The sequence below is a fragment of the Alexandromys fortis genome, unplaced genomic scaffold, assembly GCF_014885135.2.
Source record: "Alexandromys fortis isolate MF-2015 unplaced genomic scaffold, M_Fortis_MF-2015_v1.1 scaffold_45, whole genome shotgun sequence".
Lineage (NCBI taxonomy): Eukaryota > Metazoa > Chordata > Mammalia > Rodentia > Cricetidae > Alexandromys > Alexandromys fortis.
In genome coordinates this window covers 1,585,439-1,608,735 of record NW_026067926.1, presented here as the reverse complement: position 1 = coordinate 1,608,735, position 23,297 = coordinate 1,585,439, and the positions used below count along the sequence as shown (strand labels likewise).

At 48.1% G+C, this 23,297-nt stretch overlaps 1 protein-coding gene across 1 annotated transcript in view; it reads left to right on the top strand.

The window, feature by feature from the left end:
• The first annotated feature begins 3,859 nt into the window (after positions 1-3,859).
• Hs3st4 (heparan sulfate-glucosamine 3-sulfotransferase 4) overlaps positions 3,860-23,297 on the top strand; it is a 420,963-nt gene continuing 401,525 nt past the window's right edge. The window contains exon 1 of the mRNA XM_050143373.1: positions 3,860-4,575. Within this exon, the coding sequence (XP_049999330.1) occupies positions 3,860-4,575 (716 nt within the window). The remainder of the gene's footprint in view (positions 4,576-23,297) is intronic.

Below are 23,297 nucleotides of genomic sequence, written 5' to 3'. Positions count from 1 at the left end.
TGCAGCTATCTCTAGGTATTCTGACACAGATTCCTTCTTAGCTAGATCAAATGAAATGCAAATCAAAGTTAGCATGTAGACTGTAATCATCAGACAGTGTATATTGAGCTGTGGTAAGGACCAAACCCAAGCCTTTCAAGTTAACACATAAGCAGGATTATTTCTCAGTTCCCCGAGGAACTCCGTCCCCTTCATCCACAGTTGCTCAGCAGGACAGTGTCTTCCCAAGCTTCCTCCTTCCTTCTGCTCAGTAGCTCGAACATTCCACAGCCACATGCTCTGGAAGGAATACAGAAATCATATTCCCATATTCCCACAAGGAAACTGGCCAGTGCCTGGGGAAATAATGGCTACTATGCATTCTGCTTACGTTCCTAAAGCCTATGTTTGCTTATTTCTTTATTTCAAAAAAAATTCCTTCAAATAAACAAATCCTCAAAAAAAATCCTTCTGGCAATTTTCCTTAAAATGTTCAGAAAACCATAACTGAAGAATCTCAGAGATAGTTTGTACGCACTGGGCTTGGTATCATAGCTGCCATGTTCTGAGCAGTTTAGGGAGTTAAACTTCCATGAACTTGGTAAGCTGGGTTTGGGGCAAAGATACATATACGTTTTGCAGGGACAACATTTTTAAAAGGAAAAACAGTAGGCAGGGTCTGAGCCAAAAGTTAGATCCAAGTAATTATTGCTAGCCACCACATGCCAGGCAAAGAGCCAGGTATCTTTAGCACATGTTGGCTATTTCAATTTAGTCCTTTATAAAAACAATTTCAGGTGATTCTTATCTTCCTCTATTTAACTACATAGAAACTATGAAAAACGATCTTCTCGGAAGCCATTAGCTAGGAACGGACAGGTGTGTCTTGACTCTGTCATCTGAAGGTGCAGAAGCAGAACACAGTCACATCACGTGTACCGAGATCACACCTGCTTGGCAGAGCTGTGGGGTGCATGGAAGGTGGGACTTCTAAGAAAAGAGGTTGGAGTTTACTAGGTAGGGAAAGATCCAGAAAGGGCATTAGCAGAAGCAAGAAGCATTGCGCCGAAGCATTGATCCACTTGCTCTTGCTGCTTAGGATGAATAGAAATGAGGTGTTTGGAGGCCTGGAGATGCATAGGGAGAAAACTGTGAAAACCCAGATAGGCCCGAGTGAGCACGGGTGTCGGCAGTAGAAACAGAAAACAATATTGCTTCTCGTCTCCAGACCCAGGGGGCATTGCAGCTTGGAGCTGGTGTTCTCTACCTAGAGAGCATCTCTTTATTGTAAGTTTCTTAGCGACATGTTCTCAGGGAACTCTTTCATCTGTGGTAGAGTGAAGCACACAAGGACCTCAGTATGGAACGCTCAGAGCTTCCCTCTAAGGAACAGAATGAAAAAAAAAACCCTAACCCCCCTCTCCCCCACCAAACGCACGCACGCATGCCCTCAGATCCACCACCACCAAGAGTGCATGCCTCATCCCCATCACTTCCTAGGCATGGTGTTTCACCGATGAGACGCCACACTTTTGAGTGTGGCTATTTGGGCATACATAAGAGAGGATTCTGAGAAATCTTACTGATTATCTCCAGATAAGTATCCTGTATGTTCAGGCACAACCCAGACAGATACGTGAAAAGTGGAGCCTGCGGGCTCCTCTGGAGGGGCAGCAACTGCTTGGGTCTCACTGAAGCCCGGAGTTCTAGATCTGAGTTCTCAGCTTTAGCTGTGTGTTCAGACTTTTCAGGGAGCGCACTGATTCTTCAGGGGAAAGTCTGTGGTTTTCAACTGTTGGAGTTGATTTAAATGCTTCTCATCCTCCTTCTGCTGCATGCCAGATACTTGCTACCAGTTTGCCCTTTCTGGGCTACATTTTAACACCATTTAATCCAAAACTTTCCAACTCTGAGAGCACATCTTTAGTAAAAACAGCCCACAGCTCAGGTCTGTTTTGACTGCTGAGAGCCTGGATAGAGAGATGGGGGTCAACAGCAGGAAATTGCTGGCTAGAGCATCCTCATGCCCTGCCTAGGAAAATGAGACCAACTCAAGGCAGAGATAACATTACCAGATAGCCAGACTTCCTGGCTGACAACCTGAAAGCTGGGCTTGGAGCGGAAGGAGGACTGGATGAAGCCAGTGTTTCTGGCAGCTTCAGCTGGCCCTTCCCCTTAACATCACAGTAATGCAGTTGTGTGGTGGTTGAAAAAGCATCCCTAGTTACAGGGAGTGATTTACAGGACACCAGACTCCACATTTCAGAGTCTCCTGTGTGCCACAAAAATATATTATAAAGGAATAATCTTTATCTGAACTAAAGCTGCGGTGTAGAAAACTCATGTCCAGCTGAGAGCAGCAGTGAGCTTTTGTTCACCCAGGGAAAAGGCCCCGTTCTTCATCGTATTTGATTAACATTTTTCTTCTCTTTGGCACTAGGTATCTTGCTAATATTTAGACATTATATACATTTTCTTTCGACTATTGTTCCATTATGAGATCAAATAGAACAGGAGAAGCCAGCTTCGCCAGCGGGAGAGGGGAACGCTGACAGTCTGGGCACCTAGCAAGCTGTGCCTAGCAGCCAGGAAGAAGGGTTCCCCAGAGTGCCTCCCTGGATGGGCTCTCCCGGAATCCTAGCTTCCATTCCCCACAGCCCCCGCTTTCCCAAGCTAAAGGTAACAGCAAACAGTCTCTGTAGAATTTCCCAACGGGGTCCAATACCACCCAGTGAGTGCAGGGGTGGAAATCTCTCTGCAGAGCACAGGCACCTAAAAATATTCAGTGAGGTGACACACAGACATCCCTCTGCTTATTAGGTGTTTGGAGGGGTGGGGACCCCCATCTGTGTCAGCTCAAAAACCCCAAGCTCCCATAGGCCACAGTGCCTCCCACAGGGCACAGGTGGGTGCACCTGTAGTTAAGGAGACCTGGTAGGGGACTGCGCCATCTCCCACCAGGTGATGGGGCAGGGGCCAAAGTCTGAGAAACCTCTGGGGTCCATTGAAGCGCCATCCATCATGAACCTCAAGACAAGACTGGAGAGGTGCAAGTTGAGGTGGGGAAGGTGTGAGGAAGGAACTGCTCCAGAAAGCAAGGCAGGACAGGAAAGAAGGAAGAGAGGATCAGCAACGGGCTGAGTTTGCTCAGAGTCCCACCAGAGGAGACTGGGGGAAACTAGCCACTGCCAGCCTCGCGCAGCTTCCCAATGAAGGGCAGCGCCAGGCCGGCACTGGGCTCCAATTCCTTCCATGAGTCTGGCAAGCGCTGTCTAGCGCTGGCGAGTGCGCGGCACCTAGGACTCCCGTGGGAGCGCAGAACCAGGGCGGGGCAGGGTCCTCTGCGCGCTCTTGGCGGCGGCTGGCGGGGGCCAAGATCTCAGCTCTCCTGGGCGCCCCAGCCTTGGCGCACGCTTCCGCTCCCGCGCACCCCCTCCGCAGGCACGCGCGAGGCGCACCCCTCCTTCCCGGGGCGGCGGCGGGCACGCGCCCGGCCCCCTCGCCTCCGCCCCTCGGCGCCCGTCCTCTCTCCAGCAGAAAGTTAGCAGCGGGGAAGGAACTCGGGGCTGCTGGAGCGGCAGCGGCAGCAGCACGGGGAGAGCCTGGCGTTGCGCACGGAGCAGGTGCCGCTGCGGCTCGGCGCCCCCCTCGGGCTTCTGGCCTGAGGTTGAGGGGGGCGGCGGGGGCCCGCGCGGGGAGGGGGCCATGCGGCCGGGCTTGTCCCCGGCGCAGCGGGACGGCAGCCAGGGCCGGGGGCGCAGCGGCGTCGCTCCATGCAGCCGGGGCGGCTGGGCGGCGGCGGCGGCGGTGGCGGGGGCGGCGGCTGAAACCATGTCCGGGCAGCGCCGGGGGCCGCCGCCGCCGCTCGCCGGGAGCCGCGATGGCCCGGTGGCCCTCACCGCCTCCGCCTCCGCCGCCGCCGCCGCCGCTCGCCGCGCCGCCGCCGCCGCTGCCCGGCGCCTCCGCTAAAGGGCCGCCGGCGCGCAAGCTGCTCTTCATGTGTACCCTGTCCCTGTCCGTCACCTACCTGTGCTACAGCCTGCTGGGCGGCTCGGGCTCGCTGCAGTTCCCGCTGGCGCTGCAGGAGACCCCGGGAGCCGCCGCGGAGCCCCCGCCGAGCCCGCCACCTTCCTCGCCACCGCCACCCCGCGTGCGCCCCGGCGCCTCCTCTCCACCGCCGGACAACGCGAGCCACGGACCGCCGCCCGAGCCCTCCGAGCGCTTCACGGCACCCGCGGCCGACGGCTGGGGATTGGCGAGCGGCGGCGGCTCCCGGGACGTCTGGTCCCGGAGCCCACTGACCCCAGGAGACGCGGTCACAGCACAGGGTGCGCTGCTGGGGCGCGGGGCGCAGGAACCGGGCGCCACCGAGGAACTGGCAGGCCCGAGGGCGACCAATGCGAGCGCGGAGCGGGACCCCGCCAGCACCCCTGATTACGGGGAGAAGAAGCTGCCCCAGGCGTTGATCATCGGGGTCAAGAAAGGAGGGACACGCGCGCTGCTCGAGGCTATCCGTGTCCACCCGGACGTGCGGGCGGTGGGTGTAGAGCCGCACTTCTTCGACAGGAACTACGAGAAGGGGCTGGAGTGGTACAGGTAGGAAGCTGTGGCGCGCGGGACGCGTGAGGGGTTCTGAGAGCCCGTAGCCCAGGCAGCCGGGGGAGGGCGGTGGGAACCGTGGCCGAGTTGTGCAGGGTCCAGGTGCGGAGGAGAGGGCAGGACTCTAGCCAAAATATCACTTTATTTTGGGGCGAGAGGAGGAGCAGGTGCCTCGGGATCTACCAGGCTCCAAAATCTGGGAATCCCCAGCTCTCCCGCCTGCCTGCAGGGTGTTTCCCAGACCAGGTTGCTACAAGGTTCTGAGCTTCTGGGTTGGGAACATGCCAGGGAATAAGACAGAAGAGCTAAATTGACGACGGGGCTTTGAGATCCCCAGGAATCAATCAAATGCTCCCTCAAGAGCATTTGCGTGGCTGGAATCCCACTTCAGTGTTTTAAGGTCAGAGCAAAAGGAACAGTTAAAAGGTGTAGGCGCTTTGGCTTTCTCGTGAAGGTGGGGTATTTCCTACCTCTGTGACTTTCTGTCCCTCTTGGCTGAATGAACACTGGTCTGGTTTAGCACAAGGAGCCTAGGTTTCTAGATGCCAGTTGATGCTCTAAAAGTGGCCGTGCCCTGCCTGCGCAGAGCCCTTTCTGATCTAAGCATCCTTGGAGACAGATTGGAGTTACTTCTGCGGGGAGTTATATACCTCTTTCTCATCATCAGATGCTGGTGGGAGGAAGGGAGCAGGAGAAAGTTAAGTGCAGGTCAAGGTAGCGAATAATCTACCTTTCCTGCCAGCCATGACATTAAAGCAGCATTGGTGCACATGCCCAAAAGGCAAACCTCCCCTCTCTCGCGCGCACCATCTCCCTCCCTCTTCGTATCTTTCTGGGAAACAGATCTGGATGGGTGACCCCATCTCGATCACATTTCAATAATTAATTGCAACTGTCAAACAGAAACACAGCCTTTGTCAGCGGAAGCGATGTTATCAGTTCCACAGAGCCAATAGGTAAAATTGGCCTGTGATGGGGTTGCTTTCCTGTCAGAGAGACATGCTTTCTGGGTTTAAATTGCAGCCTGGGAAAAGTTTTGCCTGTAACTTTGGGAGTATGTAGTAAGCATGTGTGCTGTGATTGATTTCCCCCACTTTCTTTTCTTTTCTTTTTCTTTCTTTCTTTCTTTCTTTTTTTTTTAAATTGCCTTGTGATTTAGAAGCTGGGGAGAAGAACACCCAGGCACAAACATTCCAGCACATCACACTGAGACGGCGAATGTGTCTGTTAATGTCTTGTCTGTTTCAACAGCAAGAACTAATTGGGATATTTTAGGAGGCTTCAAACAGTCCCTTCCTATCAAAACATAAAACAGCAAGTGCCTAATTTAACTGGAAAAAATCCGCATTTATAACATCACAAGCCATGGCTTCCAGTTTGTGATTGTAATTAAAAAGGTGTTAGGATGATTAATGCAACAACAGCAAAATAAAGACAGGGGAAGATGTCTGGGAAGGGCTCAGTCGTTTGCTGGTTAGCTACAGGCATGTCCTGGTTTCTTTTGTGGAATGGCTTAAGCTACAGGAGGGTATCTGTGGGCTTCACCCCCTCTCGGTTCTAATTTTAAAGCCCTGCATCTTGGGGGAAGTGTCATATGCCCTCTAAGAGAGGCATAAAGATCAAAGCTTGCAGTGTGTGTGTTGGGTGACTTTGGTGCAGTAGAGCTACAGAAAGGAGTTCTTCATTTGGATGATGCATAAAGCTGATGGGGGAACACTTGAACTAGGAAATCCCATCCTGGGATCTGGAGAGTTTTCTATATGAACGGAAAGCAGACGATGGATATCTTAGAATCTTTTACACTGTAGCTGGGAGGGGAGGATACATAACTACCTTACTGTCACAATGTGGCTACTGAGGTATACTGTAGAGTGATACTCCCAGCCTCCTGAGCTCCACCAATACTTGTGGCATGTGTGACTTGGTACTCCTATTTGGTAGCCCTTAGTAGAACTGCTAAACACACACGACATGTCTAGAAGAAGGTCCACTTGGTCCTAGGTGAGAGAACCATTTGATTTCTCTTGTTCCTCAATCCCTGAGCCTTAACCTCTTGCCACAGAGGCCTGCCCCGGGCCGTATGGTGCCCATTGGAATGGAGGGGACTACTGTCTCTTAAGAGCGAGCTTCATGGAAGTGTGTGGCTATCAACAAAGAGGGATTTGTTAGCCACTGAGACGTGGCTGATGGAAAGACTCCAGGAAGCTCCTGGGGCACACAGGGGCCCAGTGTGCTTCCCAGCCTCATTGGAGACAGCCATGCTTTGAGGACATTTGTGAGACTTCATTAGCCTTGCCTTTTCATGCTTGCCCTAAGCCTCTCTCCCATGTAGAAAGAAGGGATGATGCCCACATCTTAATGTAGAAACGTGAATAGTGGCTTCAATTCAAACCAGAGGCAGAAAGCCTTTGTCTTGGTTCCCTGAGCAACTCTGTACTCTTCAACCTGTGGGACCTGAACTTCCCTGTGCCATGTCCGCTGTCTACAGTCTGGCTTCACTGAAGAAGCACAGGTTCATTAAAAGCTTTAAAATTTCATTATTTATTCATTTAACCATTTATTCTTTTCCTTATTGTTTTAAACGTGTTCCCCATTGACCACTGTTTTGGCAAGTGGTCCTGGATTTTGTGCCTTGAGCAAGAAGAGCTGAGATGAAAATGGGGCTGCTGTCAAGGCAGCTGGTTTGGGCTTCCCCCCTGTCTAACAAATCAGCCTTAGCAGGTCCGTTTCTGTGGTGTCACTCCAGTTGTCCCTAAATCTGGGTTTTTGTTTTTTTTTTTTTTCTTTTTTCTTTTGGACCTATGCTGTCGATCTAATGGAATGTAAAAATGCATCGGAGATTAGAATACGTCCATTTGATTTTCAGGGCGGCACCAGACTAATGGATTAGGATGTATGTGTGTTCAGGCTGCGGAGAGGCTTAGCCTCCCTCCATGGTGAACTGACCCAGCCAAATAGTTAATAAGCCTGGTGGATCAAGCCCTCCTCTTCTGCCTTTCTCTATCTCTCTCCAAAGGGGCAAAGGCACATGCAAATTCTATATGAGCTGCAACGGTGGTCCTGGCAGAGACCTTGAACCCTTCAAAGGGATGGGACCTTGGAACAGACCCCTGGCTGCTACTGCAGAACTCATCACACTGACAGAGGGCAAGGAACACTTGCCTCTTCTGGGACTCACATAGGTAGTAACCCTAACCTTTTGCTTTAGAAGCCATCCAAGGTGATGTTCTGTGATCCTATGTCCTATTGGGAAAGTAAAGTAACCCCCAAACCCGCTGTATGCTGAAGGATGCCCAGCTTTTGCTCCCCAATGGAGAGGGCCCAGTGGTTGGCAGCAGTACTCTCAGCTGGTGTCTGGAGAGAATATTGAGGACAGGAGATGCTGGTATTTATGGAACGCCAGCCATAGTATCGGCTGGCACTCTATACATGTGTTATTCATTGCAGCGTTGAGATTATGCTGTGAGCGAAACAGCAGTGGTTTCGTTTTATGACCGCATTTCCTTTATTCCTGGAGGTAAGTGACTGGCTCAGGGTCCTAGGTTTGGTGGCTTCCCTAGCTGAGATTGAACCTGCATCTGCCCAGTTGCAGGTGGCTTTGTTTCTTTGCCTCCACCACCTTGGCATTCATTCATACGAAAAGAGCAGCTTCCCTTCAGTTCTTTCCTTAAAAAATGCTTAATACCTGTGGACTAGATGCCGTTGTTGCTACAGAGTCTTGGAGATTCCTTGAAGCTTAAGTTCACTGATGTGGGAATGTGTTAGTGTCTGTGAGAGAGTGCCTGTATATGTGTGTTCATGCGTGTGCATGCTCACACGTATGTACGTGTACACTCAAGTGTGTTACTGGAGATGATCATGCGATGGATATTATGTAAATAGAGTTAAAGTGTAAGATGCAGCTGGGGTGGTTCCAGCAGAAGGGAGAGTGAGTGCAAGGGTCCTGAGGTGGGATCGAATCGTGTGACTTTGCAGCAGCGTTCATTCATCACTGTGGATGCAATTGAGTTCACACCAGACATTGCAACGAACCAGCTGAATGGTCTCCAGTGCGTCTCTTTTATAACATCACTCAGGTTCAGTTGGTCTGACAGTAATTTCTTCCTGGTAGGCTTGTTGGTGGAATAAATGAAATAAGAAAAGTGGACATGCTTATTAATGAAGTGAGTGTCCTAGAGCAGAAGCCCTCATGAGGCTGAGTAGCGCTCATCCCCAGTTCTGGAATCCTTTTGCTTTCTCGTGCCTTCACTTTATCAGGGATGTGATGATGTCATCTCATTTGGATTGGTTTAGGAAGAGCCCAATAAGGAGGGCTCTTTGCAGCCTGCATCTCCTTCATATTGCAAACAAACTCAGGTGACATCAGGGCCCATGCGGGTCAGATCAATGAAAGCAGCAGGCTAGGAGGGGTTGCTCTCCACCGGACTCAATTCCCTTGAGCTAGGGGCAGCGGCTCTGGCTGCAGTTCCATGCACACACGACCCTGGGGGTTATCAGATCTTTACTCTGTAAGAGAAACTAGGAAACGGGATTTTCATGTAAAATCTTCTGATCTTTAGTACCGGCCACAGATTTTTGGTTCCTTAAAAAACACTGTGTGGGCCAATACGGTGGAGCAAACAAAATCCATCTGTGGGCTGGATGCAGCCAACTTGCTACCAGTTTGCGACCTCTGGGCTAAACCCATTTCTGAAAGTCACTGGCGTGCAGTGGCCAGAATTGTGGCTTACAGTGCTATTTGGGTTAGTGTTTCTCCCTTTCCCAGCCTTTTGTAACAGCATGAGGGAAATACCCCCCAGGTTCATGGCACTAGGCACCAACAGAGCTTGATGCAAATACTGTGGTAGAAAAAGAAACTTCACAAATAAAATATCCTTCGTTCCCAATTAACATTTCCTGCAGGGAGGCCCAGTTCCCCCTTCCACCTCCAGAGTGCAGGGATCACAGATGAGCTCTGCCAGGCCAACTGTTTGTTTTCTTTCTTTTCTCTTTTTTTTTTTTCAAAGCTGGGGATGGAATTGAGGATCCTTATGTATGGTAGGCCAGTGCTCAACCAATGAACTATATTCCCAGCCGAAAAATTCCTAACTGATTGATCTCAAATGCCCACAATTGATCTTTACGTAGATGGCTTGGATTTACAAGATATATTCCTCTGGGCAGAATGGAGACCTAAGGTCAAATGGATTCTCGATTTTTCTTTGATATGTCTGGTACCAGCTTGCTTATAAAGTCCATTCTCCAACTGAAATACTTTGGTCCTCAAATGCATTTCCATAGCTAGCTCCCAACAGAGATGGATATAGGATATGGAAGTGATGTGGTGTGGCAAAGGCCCTTCATCTCTGAGCCAGGATCCATGGGATGCTCATTGGGTGAACTTGGAGAAGTTGGTATCATGAAGCCTCAATTGCTCCATCTTCAGAATGGGCTCAGGATCTCTTACTTCCAAAACACTGTATGACAATGAACGACGGTGCCATTTCAAATGCAGGTAGAGGTGGTGACACAAGGTCGCTTGATTGGTTTATTTGTTTTCTTTCAGTGCGTCACTTGTATTCTGCCTATCGGCATGGAGGACCCTAAGGAGGAAGCCATAACTTGTTCGTCATTCATTTGGATATAGTTTTTTATTTCAAGATTATGTCTGAAAGAGGGATTGCAGGTCCAAACAGCTCTAAAACACTTCTCCAGGGAGCAATCAGAGGGCTCCAGAAGCCGGCCTGTTGGCACCCAGTGGGAGATGGGTCTGATTTCCTGAGGTCACTCTGGTCATGAGCTCCACCCAGAGGATCTGGAGGAAAAGATGGCCCAGTTCTCTGGGTTGCCACTCTCCGGAGCCTCTGGTGGAAACACACACTGTTTGCCTCAGATGTCCCAGAAGCTGTGGGCTGACAGGCAGGCCTATCCTGTCTTCATCTTCTTCACAGAACCCAGGAGACCCTGTCACACTCCTGCCCGAGCCCCTGTCAAGTCACTCAGGGGCTCCAGTCATTTGAAAACAATTCATTTTTTTTTAACTTTTGAAAGCTACACCAGGACCATTTTACTTTTAAATTGAGTCAGTGTAGAGGCCTTGAGACCAGGTGAATGGAAGATTGCTAGGGGTGTGTGCTCGAAATCTTGAAAGGCTTGGGTTTGTCATAACGGGAGAAACCCCTGCAAAGGATTGAACTACCATACCAGGTGAAGGCAACTCTGGATCCCATTGGCTGCTGTGGCTTAAGAAACGGCGCTGAACCTGTTTTAGGATTTTCAGACTGAAATTATAATTTACCAGAGAGACTTTACACTGATCTTGCCATTAATTAAAAGCAGACAGTTGATTTTTCCCCCCTGAAGTACTCACTAGTTAGGATTGCCTGCTTTTAAATTGTTTTCTTTTGAGAATGTACTAGCCAGGTGTGGTAGCGCACACCTTTAATCCCAATATTCAGGAGGCAGAGCTGGGCAGATGGCTGTGACCCTGAGGCCAGCCTGGTCCTCATAGTGAGGGAGAGGCCAGCTTGGCCTATACAGTGAGTTCTAGGTCAACCTGCTCTATGTGGTGAGACACCTTTGAAGAAGGAACAAGAAGAAGACTATACAAAGAATATAGGGGAATAAAGTAACATGTATATTAATATAGATATGACATATCTATATTTCACATACATTGCTGGTTTCAAGTGAGAAATTTGAACGTGAACTTAATTTAAACCAAAGGGTGATATTTTGGCATAAGTGACAGGGAAGTGTGCTGGGTCGTGGGCTTCAGGGAAAGCCACGTCAGGCTCCCAGGGTGCGAGTGGGCTTCTGCATTTTTCCCTCTGCCGTGTTTGTCTCTGCTTGGCTCCTTCTCAGGTGGGTTGTCTCCTCGGATTTTGTTCCTGGTGGTAATTGACAGTTGTCTCCCCCCCCCCCCCCATGTTTTGGGGATGCCTTTTAAGAGTGTCTGTTGAGTGTGCCTAGAGACGCCATTGTTCTGTAATGTGGCACATGACCCTCCTGAAGTAGGGACTGGATGCACTCTCAATAGGCTAAGGTGCTGTGTAGACACTTGCTTGACTTGAAAGGCTGGTGGGAGTGGGGAAGCTGAGCTAGTTCCACCAAAGTCACAGGAAATAATTTGTTTAAAGAGGAAGAGGGTTTGATGGGGTTGGTTGCTAGAAAAATGAGAGTCAGTTACACCACATGCCCACGAAACATTAAAGGCCACTCTGGGGTGGCCCCTGATCTTTCACCTAGCACTTTTAACTGGCAAGAGGCTTACAAGGTTAATGTAAGGTCAGGTTTAGTTGCACTTCTCATTCATCCGTTCACTTGTCCCTTAAACGTGTGACGTCAACTGCGTGTCATCTGCTGGATTTCAACATGGCCACTGAGTGGAGAAATGAACGTATAAACGGTTACATGATAAAGGAACTTCACTGAACAGGAGCAACTCTAAGAATGGGAGGTGACACAGTTTTCGACAAAGTAATTTATTTTTAATTTTAACAAATGTGCAAATTCATGTGGTCTATGGATGCTGGAGAGACAGTTTCTGTTCTGGGACCAGGCTACACGGGTCCCTCTCTGCTGGACCGTCTCTCAGTCTCACTCCTGCTTCCGATGCCTAGATTGCTGGTGTCGTCAAGTGCTGGCTGGAGTTTGGACCCGCCGGGTAGACCATCCCCATCTAGTGAGGATCCCCCAGTTCTGCCCTGAGCAGCTGTATCATTCTCGCAGTATATATTGTTCTTCAGAGGTACCCTGGTCACTTACCCCCTCATGGGATGGTAAGCCACACAGAAACAAGGACCTTGTCCGTCTCACCCCTTACCAGTGCTCTGGCATACAGCAGACACTCCAAAGGCGAGGGTTTGTTAGCTGCCAAGAAAGACTGAACCTACTGACGAGATAAAGCAGAGCCTTCCGTGCGCCGAGACTCCAGACTTCCGAGAACAAAGAAGGCTCCTGTCTTTTTGGAACTTGGGTTATAAATTGTCGTAAGAGCTTTCACATGCTAATTCCACAGGACAACTCTGGGTGCCAGGAGGATAAACTTAGACTGCCTGTGAGCAGACAGGCTCCTGCTCATCCAGCCTGCAGGTGGAAACATTCCCACTCTTTTACGGCTACGGAGAGGGTGAGTCTGGGAAGACAAGCAGGGTTTCCAAGGACAGACACAGGGCTGTCAGGAGCCAGGTGAATTTCTGCTCTGACCAATGACTTTTGTTTCCTGGCCTCTGTGGCTACAGTGATGTCCTAGGAGATCTGTGCTGGTTCTTTCTCACACACCATTTTCCTTCGAGAGTCGCTGGGATTAAGCATCTGTAAACGCACTGTTAAGTGTCAAGCACACACTCCTAATCCTAGCACCCAAGCCGAGGCTGGAAGACCTGAGTTCAAGGGTAGCCTGGGCTACACAGCAAGCTCTTGTCTCAAAACTATTTCCACATAATTGCCATTTAATAATCAGTTGCAAAAGGCTCCTGGGTCTGGTTTGTCATGCTCACTACACAGGTGGGTGTCTTCTTCCTTGTGCTCCTGCTGGAGGTGAAAGTCTTGAGAGCTCCTGGCCTTAGATCACAGCTCTCCCCTAACCCAGGGCACTTTGAATTTTACAGCCACTTGACAAAGAATGGTGAACCTGGGGCTGAGGAGACGTCTTGGTGTGTCAGAGTGCTTGCTATGCAAGTGTGAAAGCCTGCATTTGAATCTCCAGAAAGCACGAGAAAGGCAGACTGTCTGTAATCCCAATGCTTCTTGGAAGAGACAGAGGAAGAGACAGGCGAATCCCGGGAAGCTCACAGACCAGCCAAGTCTGGTAGCCACAGAGACAAAACAACAAAGAAACAGTCTCTCAAACAAGGCGGAAGGCTAGGATCAAACACCTTAGGTTTCTTTTAACTGCCACACGTGTGCCTTGACACATACTTGTGCATTCTTACACACGTAGGTCTGCAATCTCACATACACACACACATTGTGTACAAACACACATACACACAAATAAATTAAAAGGGGAAATAAATAATGAAGAAAATTGAGTAGAATGTTTAAAAAAGGTGGACCTGAGGTCAGAAGTTCCAGTTCAGAGTCAGAGTTCCTCATCTGCTTCCCTCATCCACAGATTTATACTTAACCTTTGAACCTTGTATTTCGCATCTTTATAATGGGACTGACGGCCTCTCTTCAACCCACAGTGATTTTTCAGAAGTGGGGCAAGGGTTCCAAGTCGAGAGCTACCTTGTCTACACCTGTTAGTTGTTATTAATCCATGCACGTTTCCTGAATTCCTCCAGGTAATTGGTTTTCTGGGATGTTGCACTCCAGGGAATGCCTGAAATACAGGACAAGCCCTCTTATCATAAAGTTAGATTAAGAAGTTTAATTTACAGAAACTATTATACGGCACGGATATCAAATGTTCTGAGCACAGACTGCAGAAAGTTCCAGAGAACTCGCGGATAGCCTTAATCTGCATAACTCTTTCCCCTGACTTATGACCACTGGTGTTTTATATGGAAACAACATAAAGAGTAATGGGGCATGCTTGCCTTGTCAGACTCCCCTGCAGTTCATCAACTCCGAAGTGACCAGAAGATTCTCTTATTTTGTTCTCAATTGGCCCATCATCTTTTCCACCCCCCCCCCCACACACCTTGCCTGTGTTTTCCAAGCTGGTATATTTATACATCACCTTCTAGTTGCCCATACATCCTGCTTTCTAATCCCATGGGGTAGGCAGAGGAATAGACAGTTGAAATATCTTTATCCTAATTCGCAGGATACGTTAGATCTCGTGGTCAAGGACAATTGCATTTCAGATGGAATTAAGATTCAGTGCTAACCAGCTAACGGCATGACAGATTGTCTCATAGTTTCTGTATGAACCCAATTAATTACAAGAAACCTCATCAACAGAAGGGGAGGTGGTGAGAGAACGAGAGACGCAGAAGCACGTGAGTCAGCTTTGTCTGCCTTTGAGGACAGAGGGAAGGGCCACCAGCCAAAGCCTTCATGCAGCTTCTTGAATCAGAGCAAACGCAAGGAAGTAGCATCTTAGCATCTTCAGAAGGAAGGCAGCACAGCGACTTTTCCATTGAGATCCACTGAGATCCGCCTCAGACTTGGTTATGCGAAGAGCAGATAATATATTTATATTGTCTTCAGCCTCCAACTGCATGGTGGCGTGTTGCAGGAGCCACAGGAAATGAATGCCCTTTCTTCAGGTGTGCCTAGCAGTTGTCCAAAACACATTGATTCTTTCTTTCCCTCTCTCCCTCTCTCTGTTTTTTTCTTCTTCTCTGGAAAAATGTCATCTTCAGGGCCCTCTGGTTCTCTTCCCAAACAGATGGAGTAGAGCCGCGTGTTGACAGTATTTCCAGAACTGGTGTGTAAAATACTAGGGGCTGCTGTAAGCTGGAGGGCTCGCTCTCCTGTAGGTAGAGAACGCTGCTCTACAGAGTAGGTCACTGCACAGGCACCAGGCTCTCAGAAACCTAAGCTTGAAATGGAGCTCAAGTGGACACATGTGTGTGCATGTGTGTGTGTGTGTGTGTGTGTGTGTGTGTGTGTATTAGTTGGGACACAGAACCAGTGGAAATCACAAGATGTTTTAGAGAACAGATAACATTTATTTAATCTGTATGTATATTTTTACATCAAGGATCCCAAGCCTTCTGAACTTGAGGCTTCAGCACTGATCTTGCAGAGATGTTGCCTTAGAGATGTATCGACTCACCCACTGCGTGTTGGCTTTGCCTTTTTGCCTTCTCCGTGCCTTCAAGGTTTTGTTAATTACATGAAAACTCAGTACTTGTGCATATCTTCACACAATGACATTTTTCATAAGAAGAAAAATAAGTTTCTTAAATATTTGTAAAGACTATTTAATGAAACACATGCATTTGATAGACATATTTATATACATGCATATGTAAGTGTACACATGCAAATATGTTGTATGTATTTATACGTGGACATTTATATATACATATATTTCTATATATTTTCTTTTCTTTTTTTTTTCTTTTTGAGACAAGGTTTCTCCGTAGCTTTTGGTTCCTGTCCTGGAACTAGCTCTTGTAGAGCAGGCTGGCCTCAAACTCACAGAGATCTGCCTGCCTCTGCCTCCCGAATGCTGGGATTAAAGGCGTGTGCCACCACCGCCCGGCTATATTTCTATATATTTTCATATCTCTATCAGCCATATGTCTTTGCACCTGTGTATGTTTCTACCTAGCACATGTATGTATGTATGTATGTATGTGTGTATGTGTGTATGTATACATCTAACTTTATGGCACCTTTTGCTTTGGCTCAACCCTTATCCCTTTTCCACTTGCCTGTCATCTGATTTTCATGAAGTAACCACAGTAAACGATGGCCTTAGAATATGAAGCATAGGCTCAATGTCTTTTATTTATGGAGCCTAGGCAGTTTGGATGCTCACCTTACTAGACCTGGATGGAGGTGGGTGGTCCTTGGACTTCCCACAGGGCAGGGCTGGACTTCCCACAGGGCTGATGAGGGAGGGGACTTGATTGGGGGAGGGAAATGGGAGGCGGTGGTGGAAAAGAGACAGAAATCTTTAATAAATAAATAAATTTAAAAAAAAAGAATATGAAGCATATCATACTTCTTCTTTCCCTTTAATTTCCAAATGAGTCCACATAGAAGAATTTCCAGGCCTGGCTGGGACGTGGAAGCCCTACAAGGCTGTTTTATTCTTCCCTCTGCAGTCATGGTCGCTTCTGTCTTCTCTTTCCTCCTGTTTGCCCTGCAGTACCCTCCTTGTTTGACCTGCGAGTCTAAACATGAGCGACCCCAGGGCATTTACACCTGCTGCTCTATCCGCCTGGCATTCTTTCCATCAGTTAACTGTGTGTCTGACTTCTTTCCTTCACTCATGTCTCTGCCAAGCCATCTTGTCCTCAGTGTGACCTGCTTTGCTAATGTCAGGGGCTTCACTCACTGGAAGATGACACGTGGCTGTTAATTAGCTGTATTGTATTCCACAGTTAATCCCTTCACCTTCCAAGTTTTTGTTGTGTTGATTTTCCCAGTTTTAACTCCATTGTCTTGGGAATTTGTGGTTCCATATGGAACCACAAGATGACCTCATCGTGGCTGGGATAAAATTAAAAGCTATTTATGTCCCTCTCGAGCTATGCCTGCTATTTAAATGCACTGCCCCCCGGTGGTGGTTGCGCAATGTTCTGCATTCCCCTTCCTCACTGGCTTTACATCCTTTGCTCCTAAGTCATAAATCGAGAGGCGTTTTAAAAGGTTCACATTGGGGAGACAATTAGTGGTATTGAGACAGATGTGTAGAGCCGTGTTTAGAACAAATACACGAGTGAGTGCCCCTCCCCACTCCCTTATGAGCCAGTGTCTTCATTTGTGCTCGGATGAAGGAAGAATACAGGTGGGTAGCTATGCTTTATTATTTATTTTTCCCATGTTAGCATTCCCATGGCTCCCAGTGGACAAACAATGAAAGCATTGTGCTAACCTAAATATAAGTTAAGGTGTTTAATATTAGAAAATGTTGGAGCACGTATATTGGATATTGAATGGGCTTTGTTCACTTAGACTCTCTGCAAACTACACAACCATTTCAGCCAGTGACCCCCATGCTCTCACCCAGAACCACTGAGTTCCTTATTTAGGACAGCAGTGAGCGTGTTCTCTGCGGGCCGGCTGACGTTTATTCCTGGACTGTCCTAGGGATTGTGTTTTCTTCTTTCTCCATATCTCATTCATCACGACGAAAAGATTTCCTTGAGTCACAGCCCATTCGAAAACTTCAAATCCCTCTCTGGTAGAACACCCTTAAAGAAAACCATTTTCAGTGGTTGTAATTTCACTTTTAGACTCAGAACCTGAGAGACCAGGATTCTTTTGGTTGTAGCATACATTAATATCAGGTAAGATCTGAACTAAGCATGAAACAAGAAAAATTTAATAAATAGCTCATGTATCTGAGAAGTTGCAGGCACGGGAATGGGGATCTTTAAACAATCAATATAATACTTTTTATTAATTCTTTGAGAATTTCATATATGCATGCAATGTATTTTGAGCATATTCACCTTCTATTCTCCCCACCCCAACTTTTCCCAGAGATATTTATTTTTTAAGGTGTGATTTCATGAGGGCTGAATGATGCCACCAGATTTCAATTTTTAGATTCTGCTGCCGAGCTGGTTGGCTGCCTTCATAAAACTTTCCCCTATGTAGCTATGAAGTGAGTGTTCACCTGTTTTTTTTTCCCCCTAAATTGCAGGTAGCAGAGGTCTCGGTCCCTGTTCCCAAAGTCCCCTGCCTCTGAAGAGCAGAGCGTGGGGATCAGTGCTTCCGGAGGTACATGGTAGTGGGATGCAGGGATTTTTCCTAGAGCAAAACCAGATTATAGTTCTGAGAAGGGAAAAAAAATGTATGCGGACGCCAATACGACAGATGTCTGCTTCTAGACGTCTGCTGAAAGCAGTGTTCCACTGCAGCACAACCGAGCTGATCAGAGTTCCTCTGGCTCGTGTGCAGACAGAGGCCCGGGTCTCCCTCCCTGTTCTCCTTTATGCTGAGGTGAGCTCCAACAGAGAGGCTCAAAAAGCCCCTTCTCTGTTCAGAGCTCTGCCAGGAAGGAAGGCAGGCAGAAGAGAGGAGGATAGAGAGGCCAGGAAGGAAGACTGGCTCAGCCTTTGCATTTAAGGTGTTAAGTCTTGGGGGAAATTCGTAAGAACCTGTCTCTAGAAATCACTAATTGTTTATTTAGAATACCTTCCATTTCTGTCACTTCCTTAGCAACTCCTAGCACTGTCTGGGGAAAATGAAAGGGATTGTATATCTTGCGAGAGAATTCTCCAAATAGCAAGTAAATCATTCACCACATTAAATCTTCCTGCCCAGGATCCCTTCCAGTAGAGAGGGAGAAACGACTTGGCGTTTGATCAGCCTTAATATAACAACTAGATAGTCCAGAATTTCAGAACAGCCTTGGCTCTCTGCTGTCTTATCCTTTTCATTTCAGGTAAGGCCTACAATAAAGAATTAAGTAAGATGTAGTTTTCTACGATTTTGTGAGACTTTTTTTTTTAAATGAAGAAAAACCCATCTTGAGGAAAACCTAGCCAAATCTGGTGTCTTGGTGTTTTTGTTTAAAGAGGCCTGTCTTGTGAGCATGGGGTTGTCTTTACCTAGCAACAGTGTTTCCTCCTTCAGTGTGTCAGGGTGCAACAGTTTTACAGTCTCCAGGGATCTTTCTGGAGAGATTCACTAGCAGATTTGGAGACTTCAGGTCTTCTAAGCCCTGGGTCATTTCTCAGGAACAGTTGGTACAGGCTAATTTCCTGTATGCTGCTGGTTCCATCTTCTCTTCCTTCTCCCTCCCTCTGTCCCTCTCTTCCTCTGACTTCTTCTCTATCCTTTCTTTCGTTCCCCTCTTCTGTTTCTCCTTCTCCTCTCTTCCCCTTTCCTCTCTTCTTCTTCCTCTTCGCCTTTCTCCCCTGCTCCATCCTTCTCCTTCTTCTCCTGGTCCTCCTCTCCTCTTCTTTCTCCCGTCTTCTTCCTGCTCCCCATCTTTCCACTCCCTCCCCTTCTTTCACAGCCCTTGAAATGATTCTTGGGGAGGGTGTGGTTTGAGACAGAGTTTCTCTGTGTATCCATGGCTGTCCCAGAACTCGCTTTGTAGACCAGGCTAGCTTTGATCCACCTGCCTCTGCCTCCTGAGTGCTGAGATTAAAGGCGTGCACCACCACCACCATCGGGCTGGCACTGGAGATGAAACTTGTGGTCTTCTGAATGCTAGGTGAGCTGGAGAGATGGCTCAGTGGTTAAGAGCATTGCCTGAATGCTAGGTGAGCATCCTTCAACTGAGCCACACCCTAGCCTGTCTTTGGACCTCTTGGCAACTCCAGGATTTTTCGTCCTTCACTTACCCTCTGCTGTCTGATTCCCCCCTCCCCACCCCGCTCCACTTTCCTCAGGATGGTTCCCACCACTCTGATGGAGGACAAGAGAGGCAGCTCCTTCCTCATTTACTTCAAACGGAAGGAATTAGGCAGCAACAACACTGCTTCCTAGCCCTTGTTTTCAGAAAGCATGCTTCTGTTTCTTGTAACTTGTTTTCAGATTCTGAAGAATTGTTAAAGATTCTCTTATTTCAGAAAAAGATGAAATTTAAAGAGAAATAAGAACTTCACTTGAGTGATTTTTTTTTTCTTTACAACAACTGTGCTCTGGCACATTCTTAGTAGCAATAGCTATCTTCCATAATTCTTTAGGAGCCTGAAACAAAAGAAAACAAAACCCACAGGGAAGTGTGTGTGTGTGTGTGTGTGTGTGTGTGTGACAGAGAGAGAGAGAGAGAGAGAGAGAGAGAGAGAGAGAGAGAGAGAGAGAGAGAGAACCTGCCACCTGCCATTATTGGAGTGTTGAGGTCAGGGACCGCACCAAGTATTGGTTATCACCTTCTGCCTTAAGCCAAGGTCTCTGTTGTTAGTTTCACGTACTAGGCTAGGTGACCAAAGAGCTCTCAAGGATTCTCTTGTCTCCCCTTCCTCCTAAAGATGTACCTCTTCTGTACATCTGTATGTGCAGATTTAAATGGGTTCTGGGGATCCCAGCTCCAATCTTAATGCTTCCATGACACACGTTTCATTCACTGTGCCCCTTTTTAAACTTTGGTTAATCTTTCCAGCAACCTATGTTGGTGATGGATTTTGCATTTTATGGGGAAAGTAAGGCATAGCGAGGTATGAATGGCTCCCAAATATACCCTGGTTGCTCCTGGTGGAGCTTGGATGGAAACATAGGGTTTGCCATACTCCGTCACAGCATGAGGCTACTTCCTTGAAGAAATGATGCCGAAGAAATTCTGTCCACACTCTGTGCTTGACAGGCAGGGCATTTCCCCAGGGTCCCTCTCCACAGCCAAATCCAACGTGTCTCCATCTTCATGAATCCATCCCAATGCCCACGTCTGGGCTCCTGGAGAAGGCTGAGCATACATTCTACGCCTTGGAAGAATGGAGAATGCCTCCTTGCTGTGGTTGGTTTAAAGGTCTCAGCACTTGGGAGGACTTCAGAGAGTGAGAGGTATTGATTTCCTAGACCCTGCTGTGTGCTACTGATTTCAGAGACTTGGAGAATCAGCTGCCCCTTCCCTGCATGGGGCTGCTGAGGGAGGAAAACTCTCCCCAGGGCTGAGTCTTTTTAAAAAGCATCCCTGTTGCACAAGCTCTTTCAAGACAGTGCTCAGGGCAGAAAACAACGCTTGGTGTCACCCTGTGCTGGCACCTTGCTACCTCTGCAGGCCTCATGGTGGCGCTGAAGGGAGGGCCTGGTGATAGCATCATCCGGGAGTTTACTCTTTGATTCAATAACGTTTCTGTCCTAGTCTTATAACACAGAAGGTTTTAACCTTTGAGACTCCTTTGATGGCTGCCTTTGGAAGGTCGTAGATGAGGGTGTGTAACAGGGGGTGGGATGTAAACACCTTTGAAGGCATGTGATGGAGGCCAGAGGTTGTTGTTGGGTGTCACGGCTCTTGCTCTTCTCCTGGGTTTCTGAGACATGGTCTCTACATGACTGTGGATTCGCCACTCTTCCCAGACTCACTGGTCAGTGAACCCCAGGGGATATGCCTGTCTCTACCCTCTCGTTGTTGGGGTTGCAGGTGTGCTCCCATGCCCAGAATTTTACATGAATGCTAGGGAGCTGACCTAAAGGTCTTAGGCTTGCTCTGTCTTCCTTGTGTATCTGTCTTCCCTGTGATGTGTTTACATGAATGGCGTATTGGCTGACTTGAATGATAAATCTCTCCCTTGCTATGAAAAGCTCTGGACCACACATAGACACTCTTGAGACTTAGAATGGAGGCGGAAGTCCCTGACAAGGAGAAACAAGTTTCCAAGATCTGGCTCCTCCATAACTGTGTTTTCCACTCTCTCCATGTCACTACGTTGCCAGCTACACTTCCGTCTTCCAGTTTTGGCTAGAGAAGGTTTGACCCATTCCTCTGTCTCTGTACTTGTCATTACTCCTGGGGTCTTGTACCTCTTTGTACTTGCCAAAAAACAAACCAAAAAACCCAAACCAAAACAACAAAACAAAAGATGCCGCAGTTGGCTGTGTGCTTTGTTATACCCTACAGGAAGTTCTCCACGCGTTGTCTGCCCAAACTCGTGAGAACCCTAGAGAGTGAGACGTTTCTTCCTCCAGCCACACAGGAGCAAACTAAATCAAAACTCAAAGTGAACTTACCCAGTGGGCTAGGGCGAAGCTGAGCCTTAGAGCACTCAAGGGTCTTGGGCTTATATGAGTAGCCTGGGTTCTAAGCCCAGAACCAGGATATAAAGACACAAGTAACTCAACTGAACCCTGAATCCTGCCAGTCTGGAATATCTCCCTGTGGGGTCCGTCTTTTTTAGAGATTGGGTCTTTTTCTTGGTCTCTGTCAAGCCTTGGGGTATCAGCAGAATGAAGTCAGGTCTAACCTGAGCGATCGCTGCAGTCTTCTAGCTATCGTATGTATTTAGTGCGGACAGCTGAGCGTGGTGAAGGCATGCTTTCTTACACATGCTGTGGTGGATAGCCTTCTCCAGGGTTGGCCCTGTGCAGCATGTACCAATGTACCCCTTCAGAATGGTGATCTTTAAAAATAGCTTCACATTTCCCCTTCAAAGTCTACTATGAATGTCGTCCTCTGTCTAAAATATGCTCCTGTGATGTAATTTCCCTGCTTTCTATGATTTATTAGTGACATGGGTATTAAACACTACTCAATAGAGCTGGGAAACTCTAGACCATGTATTTTTTATATTTGGGGATTCCCCCTAAGCTTCGAGCCTGAGCACACATGGATGACAGAAACAAGCTGTAGCGAAGAAGGAAACAAATGAGCTAGCAGAAGAGCAAGAGCACCAAAGATGACAGCGAAAACCATGAGACCCAGAAGCGGGTGGGTTCGCTCAGATGACGCTGAAATCAAACAGCCCAACAACCACAGCAGGAGACTGGTCAGTTTGCATCTAGGAAATGAAAGATACTTCAGCACAAGAAAAGATTCACCCATGGAGCATTTTTAGCTTTCTGGGGTCTGGCCTAAACAGATATCACAGGCCCAGGGTGACTTGAACAGAGACATTTTTTTTTCTCATGATTCTGGGGGCTAGACATCCAGGATCAAGGTGTCAACGGGGTTGCTTTCTTCTCACCTCCCTGTGCCTTGGTGTGGTGCTCTTCTGGTGCATGCCATTGTCCTGGCTCCCCTCCCCGTGTCTGTCCATCTCAGCACACCAGCATGCTTGTTGGCTAATTGGCCATAAGAATATCAGCGTCTGCTAGCCTGTGACACTCCCATAGCCCGTCAGCCTGGGATGCTGTGGCCGTGGGGGAGCTGGTAGTGAGGCAGCTAGGTGGTGCTGCTTGTGTGGACCCTCCAGCCTCCTGACGTGTGCTCACTGTTTTATCCACGTGTCCGAGGCTTGAGGTGCTCCTGCTATCTGACAGGATTCTTTCTGGTCTCTCATAACTCTTCTTTCCCCTCTTTTCTTATTAATCTTCTTTCCGGGTTAGCATATTCTTTTTCTGCTCAAGTTCTCATATGGGATTAAGCCTTGTCTTAGTCTTTGGGGTGGGGATTCTTATAGCTAATCCCCTCTTTATAGAATCACACCAGTCAGATAGATGAGGACCTTTCTGTTTGCTTTCATGTGAGCTCAGTTGCCCCTTTCAAGACTTCTGTC